The 12,474-nt window shown below is 41.4% G+C and overlaps 1 protein-coding gene across 1 annotated transcript in view; it reads left to right on the forward strand.

The window, feature by feature from the left end:
* Positions 1-560: 560 nt before the first annotated feature.
* Positions 561-12,474, forward strand: part of CDCA5 (cell division cycle associated 5) — a gene marked incomplete in the record, with an annotated part of 643,625 nt that continues 631,711 nt past the window's right edge. The window contains 1 exon segment of the mRNA XM_044075780.1: positions 561-1,198. Within this exon segment, the coding sequence (XP_043931715.1) occupies positions 1,129-1,198 (70 nt within the window).

Raw genomic sequence — 12,474 nt, forward strand, 5'->3', positions numbered from 1 at the left:
TTGGTTGCTTGTAGTACAGATGGCTTTAAAAATGCAGGCAGGGATTTGAAATTTAATGTTTAAGAAGTTTTGGTATAGGATGTTCTACTGAACCCAAACTTCGTTCCGACATATTTTTATCTTATTTGCATTTTACAAAAATAGATATTTCTCTGTTTGGCACATTGACGGGAGAAAGGATTTCATGTCTCAGATCGTGTGTGTAATGTAGTTAAGTCATTTAAGTGTGTTTGTTGATAGGAACTCTGTAATTTGTACTCCTCAGCTCCAAACCTTCAGTTACCTTGTTTAGTGTTATACGTATAACAGTAATTATATGTAATGTGAATGTCACCAAAACACAAGGTAATTGGACAAAAAGATTAGCCAGATTATAAAGAAAACGTGTATAACGTTTCTGCTACATGACACGGATTTACCGTTACATTAGCAGTGCGTGTCAATCACGGCACATTGTTGCAGTTGTTAATCTCCGCTCTCCCGCATGTCAATCACGGCAGGCACGCCCATTCATGCGCAAACTCGCTGGTGGGTAAATACACTTCAATTCCGTCTGCATTCCTACCAAATTAAGTCTTTAAATTCACGAAATGCTACTTTTCTCGGAGTATAAAGAGCGTTAGCGAAAGTATGAAGGACTCCGTGTTGTGGTACAATCACAACTTCAGCTGGAATGTGGCTAAGACCTTTGAAATCTCCTGTAAGAATCCCGCCCCCATTGGCAAAGCAGGGACATGCTCAGCAAGCCAGGCTGAAAATGAACCAAGACTAGCATAAAAACAAACTACGGTTCGTTTTGATATGTACACTTTACATCACTTCCTGTTGGAAGTGTGGCGGGCGATTTGAATGAAATAGTTTCCGCTTTTAGGTTAATGGTGGTGTATTTTTATACATGTCTGTATTAAAAAAGTAAAACACTGCAGCTATTCGTACGTGACATAATTAATGTACTGTTGCTCGTGGCGGCTGCCAGCAAGTTTTCTAATGCCGTTCGTGTATGTTGTGCTAATTCTATCCTAATTAAATGGGAATCGGATTGTCTGAATTGTCCTGTATTTCTATACAAAGCTCTAAGACGTTCTAACTGTCCTTTGTATGACAAGGTGTCTTCTAAATTAGCGAAACATGTCTGCAAAGAAAAGGACTGGATCGACAGGGCGAGACTGCCGAAAAAGCAATAGCAGGCAATCGGACAGTGAGTATTAATGCTGTGCCAAGCTCTTAAGTGATGGACTGTGGCAGGCGTTTTCTCTGAATTCAGTGATGTGGTTTTCATGGTTATGTGCTGGGATTTTTGGCTTGATCTCTGCTAGGTAATTCAGGGGCAGCTCTTTGAATCACTGTTGTTGAGAAGCCCCCGAACACGTTTTGTTTGGCACTCTTGTTGGATTCAGTAAATGGAACTAGCTTGCTCAGTGGTGTTGCAGCATTACTACTATTACTTAGAATTTTTCTGCTAGGTTTTCTTGCAGTCTTGAGCATATTTATTGATTGCATGTAATGACCGGCATTGTCATGACCACGACTTGTAAATGCATTGGGCAAATGTTGCAGGTTTCCCCTTTTCTCCTGTCACTTGAACTTCTTGCAAGTGAAGTTTTTGACACTCTTCTCGGAAGAGGTTGCATACCTATGAGCTAACTGATGACACATTTCAGTAAACGTTGTGATAACATAAGTCACTGTCCGGTATTACAATTTTGATGCTTTGTATGAGACCGTGTAAGTTGTATTTATATCCATTTGCAAAGTGTTTATTTTTCTGAGATGTTGCCAGCACGTGTTTGTTCAGTACATGTTTAAAATCGTGTAGCTGAATGCTTTTCAACTGTGACTGATAGGAAATAGGAAACTTACTTTTCATTAAAGTCTGTGCATACTGAAGGTGATTTAATACATGCAGCAAGTGTATCTATTGCATAAGCAGCAGAAATGTGTAAACAGCATACAAGTGGGATAATGGCAATAATGCCTTGCATGTTGTATACAGAGGCTGGCTGACATAAGGTGAACGATTTGTGATTATCGAGTCAGTAGTTGAGCTGCAGATAAAGGAGAAAAACTGTCAGACCACTTGTTCTCTTGATGTTTTTGTATTGCAAAACAAGAAATTCAGAAAGCAATGGAGACCGCCAGCATCATATGCTACTACTGTAATACTGCATTCTGTATGTACACCGAGTGTAGTACCTCGCAGGATGCGCAGTAGCAAATCCCGCCCCAAACACTGCTCCAGCCGCACGGACCTCACACCTGCATGAATATTCACATCACTGCCGTGGCAAGGTAGCATTGGTATGAATATTCAAAGCATACAACTATTAAGTTGTGTAGTTGAATCCTAGTGTGTTTTTACTTATTTTTGTTTTTGGAGCATTTTATTCTTTTGGACGTTGTCTGTTATGTTTCATATGCCGGTTTCACTTAATACTTTTGTTTTGGGAGCGTTAGTATTTTTGTTTTATTCTGTTGGACTTTGTGTAGTGATTTACGTATACACAGTATCAAGACTGTGGAAATTAGCATGCCTGTCACTCAAACTTGTGTTTCCCCTGCCAATCAGTTAGGCCACGCCCAAAGTTGCGCATAACTAAATGCGAGGTACTACACTTGGAGATTACAGATATTAATACAGTAGGAATCATTTTTGTGTTGAACTCTATTGCTAACTTGCACAACTATATACTCCACAGTTCCTAAAGGGACAGTCCCAGTTTTTTTTTTATTATTTAGCCTTTGTGTACATTTCAGGTTTGCTTTTCTGAGCATGCTCGCCTTTGGCTGAGGGGGTGGGAGGGGGGGGGGGGGGGAGTGCTTGAAGGAAGTTTCAAAGGTGGTAGCCAAATTCCATCTGAAATTGTAGTTGGACTGTACTTAGCTCCTCTCATTATTATCTGCTTGTACATTTACCAGTTGAGAAAAGTAACCTTTTGGACATTTTATGACTTGACTGCTGTTGCTAATCTAGAAAGCGTATCAGTAATGCAAATCTAACATTAGTAGACTTTTTTTTGTTTCATTTCATATTTTATTCTGTGGTGATTTTATTCTGTGGTGATTGTGGATCCTGGCCATCTACAACAATTTTATGACATGGCTTCTACCTATAGAAGCACTTGAGTCAGGCAAACAATAGTGGAAACCATATTTCTCTTGTGTTTTACTGTATTCTGATTTTTGAATACTAGCCTGGTATAGTGACTTTCTGACCTGCTAGTAATTCCATAGAAAGCAAGTGTGTGAAAGAAGGTTGGAGCATTAAATGTAGTCACACTCTCTTCTGTTCCTTTTTCAGCTTCTAATTTGATATGTGCTGATTTCTGAATACTAGACAAATGCACTATTTTTGAGTGGGCTGCTTGTACATCTGTAGAAGCATGAGTGATTCAAAATTTAAAAATTAGTAAACGTTGATGCCCCCTTTCCCTGGCACAGTTTTCTTTATTTAAATTATGAGCCAGGAGATGGGGCACAGTTCCTTAATACAATGCAAGTCACAGTTCCTTAATACAATGCAAGTCAGAGAGGAACACAAATCCAAAGGTTAGTTTATCCTGGGAGCTGAAACAAGACGAAGTGTGGATTTACGGGATATTTTGAAAGTAAAATGCCACTGTGGTTGGGAATGAAAGTGACATGTCAAAGTGGGCATTACTTCTCTGGCAACTCTGATCCTAATTTTAAAACACTAGTATTGTCCCTTTAAAATACCTTTTTGTAAATCACAAGCCTCCAAGATTTTCTGCAGCATTAATTAACATTTAAATTGGCTGTTGCATAACCACTGTCTTTCAGATACTTTTAATGGATTTAATGCACCCATTATTTTAACTGTTTTCATGACATTTACGGTTATTACAATGTAATTTTTCCAGAGGAATAACCCCTCCCTTGTTTTGACTTGACTTGATTTGAGTAATATTTATCAAAACTACCTTCGTCTAGCCTTGCTTTGCTGACCAGATGAAAGCTAACTGGCCAGCACAGTTATCCAGTACTATACATCTTAAAACTAAATATGTGTTACACTTCTCCCAATACTTGTAAACACACACCCAGTCTAGATGTTGTATTTTGATCATGGGTTTACAATTCCCTCTGAAAAGGCATGACATTTGTCAGACTGTACCTGTTGACTTCAGCATTTAGTGGATTTGAAAAATGCTGATTTGACAAATATGTTTGAATCATAAATCTACTTTCTAAACATACTTTAAGAATCCATACACATTCTATTTCCCTATTATTGGACACTGTACCTAAAGCAACTCTTCATAATAATCATGCTGCCTGAATGCACTATATGGATGTGTGCACACGCATAATAAAACCAAAATATATATTTTATTTGAGAATAGGGTAACTTTAAGTGTTGCTAAAGTTTCTGCTAATTGTATTAGACTTTGAATTATCATTTCTGATGTGTGTAAAAAGTGGTCATTGGGAAGCAGCATATCTGGAACAGAGTTCCTCAACTGAAGGGGGAGTGTGGGGGTAAAGTAGTGGTTTTACCTAAAGATTGAGTAATTATGTAGAAAGTTTATCAGTGCAGTTGTGGCTTCTTGCGGGATGTGGCCTGAGGCTAAAATTAGTTGATTTCATTGTTGTTTCTGTAGCAGAGAAAGTCTGGCAGATCTACAACAATGATAAAACAGCCTGTTTGCAGGAGCAGTGGTATGAGACTGGTTCTTGAGTTTTACTCCAGTATGTGAGAAGTATGAACATTGAGAGGGTCCTGGTGGGAGTGGGTGTGTGACAGAGTTTAGTTTTGACTACATTAGCAAATGGGTCCAAGTGGACCAGTCAACAAAGCCGTTGTACATACTGGCACTACAAAGTAAACTGAACAAGAACTTAAGAGATAGGAGATTGTAATGCAAAACTGAAGGCATATGGTCTGAAACGGAGTACAGACAGGACCGATTATAGCAGCAAATCAGAGAATTGGAAGATGATGAAGTTGTTAAACTTCCACGGTTTCCCTTCAAGTATCTGGGAGATATGGTTGAGGAGAAGGGAAGTCCTGAATGAGGAGGCCAAAGCTAGAATCTAGGTTAAGTGTTGGGATAGTATGGTGAGCAATGACACACAAACTTGGGTAGTGAAGGAACAGCAGCTAAGGAAGTTTAAGGTGAAGGGAAAACATGACAATGATACTTAACGTGACCAGATGAAGAAACATGACAATGATACTTAACGTGACCAGATGAAGAAATAAGAACATTAAAATAGAAGTCACAGTAGCCCCCCGTTGCCCAGAAAGTCAAGACCACCACATTTACAGTAGTTTGTCACGTGTAGGATAACAGAAAATTATTTGATGAAGCAGATTTAGGAGAGACTGGAGTAAGAGGACTCCATGACATCCAGCCAAGATGAGTGTTGATTGCAACACGACAGTTGGACATGACTGTTGAAGATAAAAAGGGTGTTATGAAATTGAGGAGTGGCAATGGTTAATATAATGCCTCAACCCCATGTAAAAATGGGAAGATGGGGTTGATGAGGATTTATACACAGGTGCATACTTGTGTTTTATTTATACACCGATACATGCTTCAGTTTTTTTAACTGTCTGACCTTGACAAGTATTGCTCCCCACTCGCATATACCGTCCACGTGTGCCTTACTGTTTTGCTGTGGATGACACTATTTTTACATTGTGGTTTCTAATATATTTTACACCATAGTTTGACATCATAAATATTATGCTGCCTGTGACCGCATCTTGCATTCATATAGTTGTACATCACCTTGTTCATTCAGAATTCATGTTTCCCATCCCATGTTATTTCATTAAAATCATCACATTATTTTTGGTATAGTAGCATTTTACTTAAACTAGAAATCTATAAAGGGATAAAAACCTTATTGTCAAGGTTTTGGCCTACTTGCCTTCACAAAGTTTGACAGAAATTTCCCCAGGAATGAGTTTTGTAGCACCCATATTGAAAGTTTAGTAAAATGTTTTGTAGTGTTATCACTAATGTGTGGTAAGTGATAACTTGTTATATTGTGCACAGAGTGTTGCGTGCTCCAAGCACAGAATGTTTTATGATGTGCTTTGAAGGCAAGACTGAATCTCGAGGGTCAGTATGGCACCCAGAAAAGGTGGTAGACTATTAGTATAAGATTTGTTTACTAATCCATGGATTTTCTGCATTGGAATCTTTTTTTTTTTTTTAGGCTGTAGAGGGCAGCATTATGCTTGATAGGGCAGATTAATTCCGTGTGTGTATGTATGCATATATAATTTATACATAGCATGCACATATGGGGAATGTTTTGATTAGACACTAATACCCCTTGTCACTATGGCTATATGGTGTAATTTTCTGTGTTTGTGTTTAGTAGTCCTGGCTTCATTTGGCAATTCATACCTTTCTCTTGCTTCCTTTTGTTAATAGACCGTTCTATCCAAGAAAGATATATATCAGCACCTTAGCAAAACATCCTATATAATACACCTCTTTAAAGATGGGTCCTCAACCAAGCTGCCAAACTATAGACCACTTGCCATTCTCTCACGCTTATCCAAAATCTTGCTGTATTGACTCTCAACTCATTACATATATTACCTCCACTGTAATGAAGTGCTTTGAGAGACTGGTCAACAACTACTTAACATCAAGTCTTCCTGCAACACTGGGCCCACTGCACTTTGCTTAAAGATTCAATTGCTCTCTGGCAGATGCCGTCTCATTGGCACTTATCTTTGGCACACCTGGGGAATAAAAAATGCTATGTCCTCATGTTTAGTTTATTGACTTCAGCTCGGCCTTTAACACTGTTATCCCGCAACATCTGACTGAGAAACTGGTCCATCTGGGTGTTAGCACTCCTTTATGTAACTTGATTCTGGACTTTCTTATTGACGGACCACAAAAGGTATGTGTAGGCAACAACGGCTTGATGAGCATCACACTGAACACTGCAGTACCTCCTAGGATGTGTCTGGAGTCCCCTGCTGTTTACCATGCTGACACATGACTATGTCTCTAGGTACAACACAAACCACATTATTAAGTTTGCAGATGATACTACAGTGGTGGGTCTTAGCAATGGTGATGAAAAAGCCTGCAGAGAGGAGGTGAACCAACTGGCTGGTGTGACAACAACAACCTGGCTCTCCATGTGTATAAAACAGAGGAGGTAATGATAGACTTCAGGAAGAGACACAAGACTTATTCTTCACTTGCAATCCAAGGAGAAACAGTGGAAAAGGTGAAGAGCACCAAGTTCCTGGGGGCTGTATATTGCTGAAGACTTGTCTTGGTCATTAAACATATTGTCAAGAAGGCCTAACATCGTCTACACTTTCTAAGAAGGTTGAGGAGAGCAAAACTACCAGTTTCAGTTCTCACAACCTTCTACAGGGCTACCATCGAAAGCATCCCGACTAGCAATCTCTTGGTGTGGTATGGAAAATGCACGCTTTCAGATCGCAAATCTCTCCAGAGGGTGGTGAAAGTGGCAGAGAGAGAGTTATCAGGTCCACACTCCCATCTAAGCAGGACTTGTACTATGCTCAATGCCTCAGCAGAGCCATGAATAATGTCAGACCGTACTCACCCTGCCCATTGCCTTTTCTTTGTTTTCTGGCAGGAGATACCGTAGCTTGTGTTGCAAAACTACCAGATTTAATAGAAGCTTTTTTCCACACGACATCAGACTTCTGAACTCCTGTAATAGCGTACACTATGCTGGTCATCGAGGTCTGGAGTTTAGAATGCTGAAGTAATTCACAGACACATGCAATAACTCTATGAAAACACAGTCTTGTACCTTATGTGCAATGTTGAGGATGCCAAGTTAACAGTCTGTGCAATATGACAAGTTAGCGTTCCATGCAATGCATGTCATTGTAGTTGTTACTCCGCTGCATAAATTGTCTTACTGTTGGATTAGTATTAGTGTACATGTTTTTGTTGTATTAATATCAGAATATGTTGCATGCACATTGTGTTCAAAAGTAACACAATTTCATTCGGTTGCACTGTTGTGTGGTCTGAATTACAATAAAGTTCACTTTGACTCCTAATCTCCTATCTCCCTCAAAGCATGGTTTCAGTCACAGTATGCAACCACTGACTGCCCTTATAAGGTTCAGAGACAATAATTCAAAATAGAAATTCAGGCCTTCTAACCTCAACCCTATTTCTGGATCTGTCCAAGGTGTTTAAGACAGTCATCAAATTCTCATAACTAAACTTTATTTCTATGGGCTTTTACCCTTCTCTTTAAAACTGTTTTCTTAGTCAACTCTCTAATGGGTCCCAGTCAGTGAAATGGTAAGATTATTTCTCCTCTTTCTTTCCTATATCAGAGTCCGACAAGGCTGCATCGTAGGACCGACACTGTTTTAATTTAACAATCTTAAAACAGTTCAAACGACAAATTCACCACCATAACGGGTAAAAGCAAGCAAAATCTGAGGGTAATGCTACTCAGTGCTAGAAGTCTAAACCTCAAAGTGCATTCATTCGAGGCACTCCTTAAAATGGAGAACATCGATATCTATGCAGTGACAGAGACCTGGTTCAAGGCTCCAGAGAGCACTCCTGCATTACCAGGCTATAATTCATGCCACACCTTTCGGCCAACTAACCTGGGCTGAAACACTAAAGGTGGAGGCGTGTCCATATTCATGAAGGATATCCACACCTCCAGGCTAGTTGCTCAGCATAATGCATCCAATATTATCCAAGTGCAACTAACTCTGGGCAAAACCTTGCTACAGATCACCACCGTGCCCCAGGATGCCCACTCCTCATTTCTTGACACACTGGAAAATACTAGGGTACAACCCAACACCCTAATAATGGGCAATTTTCAACTACCCCACAATTAACTGGGTAAACTACTCGTGTACCAACTCTTTTTGCTCAACGTTTTATGGAATTCATAAATTCCAATACCTTGGATCAACTTTTCCACACCTCCACCAGGGGGAGCAATATCCTATACCTGGTCATTACCAACATGGGTGACCGGTGTTCACACCAGAGGTCAATTCCCCGTTGGTCAGATCTGACCACAAGCTAATCAGCTTAGACATCCACATCCTGCCCCCACCCCCCATTAGGGAAACCACCGTAAAAATTTCTCCAAAGCCAGCTTCTTAAGACAGAAGTGGCAAACTTCACGATACCCATGCAGACGGACAATAGAGGTACGACTGCTGAATCCTACACAATTGCACTTTATAAGCACTTACACGAGTGCATGGATTGTGCTATCCTCCAAAAAAAGGAAGCCAATCTGGTGGTTCTCTGCCATAAACAAACTCTAAACAGAAGAAAGAAAACTGTTGCAAAAAAAGAGTAAAATCCCATGACTGGAAGAACTCCCTGGTCAACCTCCGTAAGAAGCTGAGATCCCTCCATAAAATCCTCCCAAAGCTAGTTCTGAAAACAAAATTGCCATTGATTCTTAAGACCACAACATTCTATAGCTATGTCGAGAAACTCAATGGCAACACTCAAATCTGCTCTGAGTTACAGCACAATGGCACTAAATATACAGAACCAACTGATATTGCCAACATCCTGGCAGGTTCAGTGCTAAATCACCCCCCCCCCTAAAGGGCCCATTTCTATACTGGAAGAATGCAAAGTTCCTGTAATCACGACTGCACACTGAATGGTGCACAGTGACAGTTATCCCACTCCATAAAGGGGGGAGCCACCACGGACCCAGGGAAGTACTGCCCTATTGGCCTAACGAGCCTGGTCTGCATGGCCATGAAAGTATCATCATGGAACTTCTAAACAAAGACATTGGTAGTCTCCAAACTCTGGACCCCACCCAGTTCAGGTTTGTAAAAGGCAGATCATGTGGCTCTGGTGTGCTTGGCTCCTATATCAGCTTCGGAGCTGGTCTCCCTGGAAACAGGGGTATCCTCTGATTCCTTGGAACCAGAGATATCCTTGGAGCCAGTGGGTTCTACTTGTGAACTGATGAGTGTGCTGTCCCCCTCTACAGCTCTACACAAGGATGCTGGCATTCGTCTTCCCAAAGCACTGGCTACTGTCTCTGCACCACCCCATCCACAGGACAGCAGAGATTGAGCCTCAGGGAACCCCCATTGGGTGAACACCACTCTTCCGAGGCCTCCCCAGAATACCCTTCTGAGGAGTCCCCTCAGAAGAGGACATGCAAGCAGAAGCATATAGACTCCACTGATAAGTCTGTCACCTCAGACACTGACCTCAAGGAGTCAGAAGTGTCCCCATGGTTGTCCTCTGAAGATATCTCATTTGCAGATATCCTCGAGATCCTAAAACAGAGAGGTGGCTGAAACTCCACCACTCCTCCTGTTGGAGTGTGTGTGTACCTGAAGGCCTTTGAATCTCAACCTTCAGCCTCCTGGGTGTCTCTGCCTTTTGATGAGCTAATGGAGTTAGTCAGATGAAAGGAGTGGGAGTCACCTGGCACTATGGAACCAGTGCCTCGGAGGCCAAACAAGTTTTTGTCCACTCCCACTGGAAGATTTTTTTACAAATGGTATGCCTGTAGATGCTATAGTGGTGGCAGCAGCCACCAAGAAGGAACTTTGAAACATTCTCATCTGTTCATCCTCCGAAAAAGATGCTCGAATGATGGACAGATGGACAGAAACGGGAAGAGTATCTTAGTCAGCGACTTTTACACTGATTGCCGAACTTCCTCACACACTTTACAAGGCTACAAAGAGATCTCCTGAAGGAGCTAGGAGATACTCTACAAGGTTCTTTGGCTGTGGGGGTGACAGAGTCTCGCCTCCCAGCTGTCCAACTTAAATTACACCATCTCCTCCATGAGATTGATATATGCAGCAGATGGAGTGAGTAGGGCAGCAGGTTCAGGAGTTTCCCTGAGGAGGCACTCTTGGATGCACTTGTGTAATTTTGCGCAACCTTTTAAGTCTACCAACGCTCCTTTTGATGGTTCCTCACTTTATGGACCTGAAGTTAAAGACGCACTCGCCAAATGCGAGCAGGAAGGGAAAACTCTCTCTGCTGTTGGGAGTATGTTTTTCAGTATCTACAAGACCTTACCCTAAAGGTCAGAAGAGTGGAAAAATGTGTCTCAAAAGATCCCAGGGAGCTTTCCAAGATGCTCTAGGTGAATGCTTCTCCAGGGACAGAGGGAGAGGCAACAATGGTAGACATCCTAGAGGAGGCCCACAAAACCAGGGTGACCATGATTCCTTTCGTGGACGTCTCTACTAGCGCTCCTGAAAGAGGCCTGTCTGCTGTACTTTGGAGGCAGTCTGAGGACGTTTATCTTTGTACCCAGAAGCCTGGTAAAATATCACGAAAGACAAGTGGGTACAAAGCATGATATCCAGAGGCTATTCCATTCCCTTTTGCCATCTTGCCCCACATATTAGAACAATCCCAGATGTTCCACCCAATCTAAGGAAGCAAGCAACTATATAGAAATTCAAAAGTTGCTAGACAAGAGTCATCCAAAAAGTCCCCACAGACCAAATAGGATTCTGAACTTAATCAAGATTTTTTTTTGGTGCTTAAAAGAACAGGGGACTGGAGACCCATATTGGATCTCAGTAAATTGAACAAATCTGTCAAAAAGTCCAAGTTCCCAATGGTGACACTGCAGTCAATTCTTCCCTTCTTAAGGAAAGACTATTGGATGTGCTCAGTAGACCTCCAAGATGCGTACTACCACATAAAATTGGACAGAGCGTCAAGGAGTCATTGACTCTTCAACTGGGAGCCAGTCATTATCAGTTCCGAGCTCTACCGTTTGGTCTCACTACAGAGTGTTCACGAAATGCATGGCAGTAGTAATAGCTCACTTGAAACGTCTTGGAGATTCCAAGTGTTTTTCCATATCTGGGCGACTGACTTCTAACTGCCACCACTAAGCATCTACTCCAACGAGCCAGGGGTGTGACATTGGAAATTTGTGCTCCGTTAGACATAAGTCAATTTTACAAAAATCTGCCTTGTTGCCCTGTCAACATATAGGTTCATAGATTAGTACCATTGCCTTCATAGTCACAAACTTGGGCACCATTTCTATCATAGCACATCTTCCACCCAACAGAATCTCTGCCCTCAGACAGCAAATACTTCACCTTTTTCCCAAGGACAAGGTAAAGGCAAAGATAGTTCTGAAACTTCTAGGAATGATTGCTTCAACCATAACTATAGTCCCTCTCTCCAGGATGCATATGAGAATCCTTCAATGACTGTAGTTTCTCAGTGGTTACTACAAGAACTTCCTGTGTCCCATCTGATCAGAATAAAGGAGTCATGCAAGAGGGATCTATGGTGGTGGACTCGGTCCAATCATGTGACTATCGGGAGACCCTTTATTCCACAACAACCTGTTGCTACAGTGACCACATATGCTTCTCAGAGAGGGTTGGGGGGGATCATCTGGGAAGGACAGTTAAAGGTATATGGCAAGATCACGAGGCCCATTTGCACATCAGAATTCTAGAGATGAGAGCAGTGCTTC

The sequence above is a fragment of the Protopterus annectens genome, chromosome 6.part1, assembly GCF_019279795.1.
Source record: "Protopterus annectens isolate FY-2018-M chromosome 6.part1, PAN1.0, whole genome shotgun sequence".
NCBI lineage: Eukaryota > Metazoa > Chordata > Ceratodontiformes > Protopteridae > Protopterus > Protopterus annectens.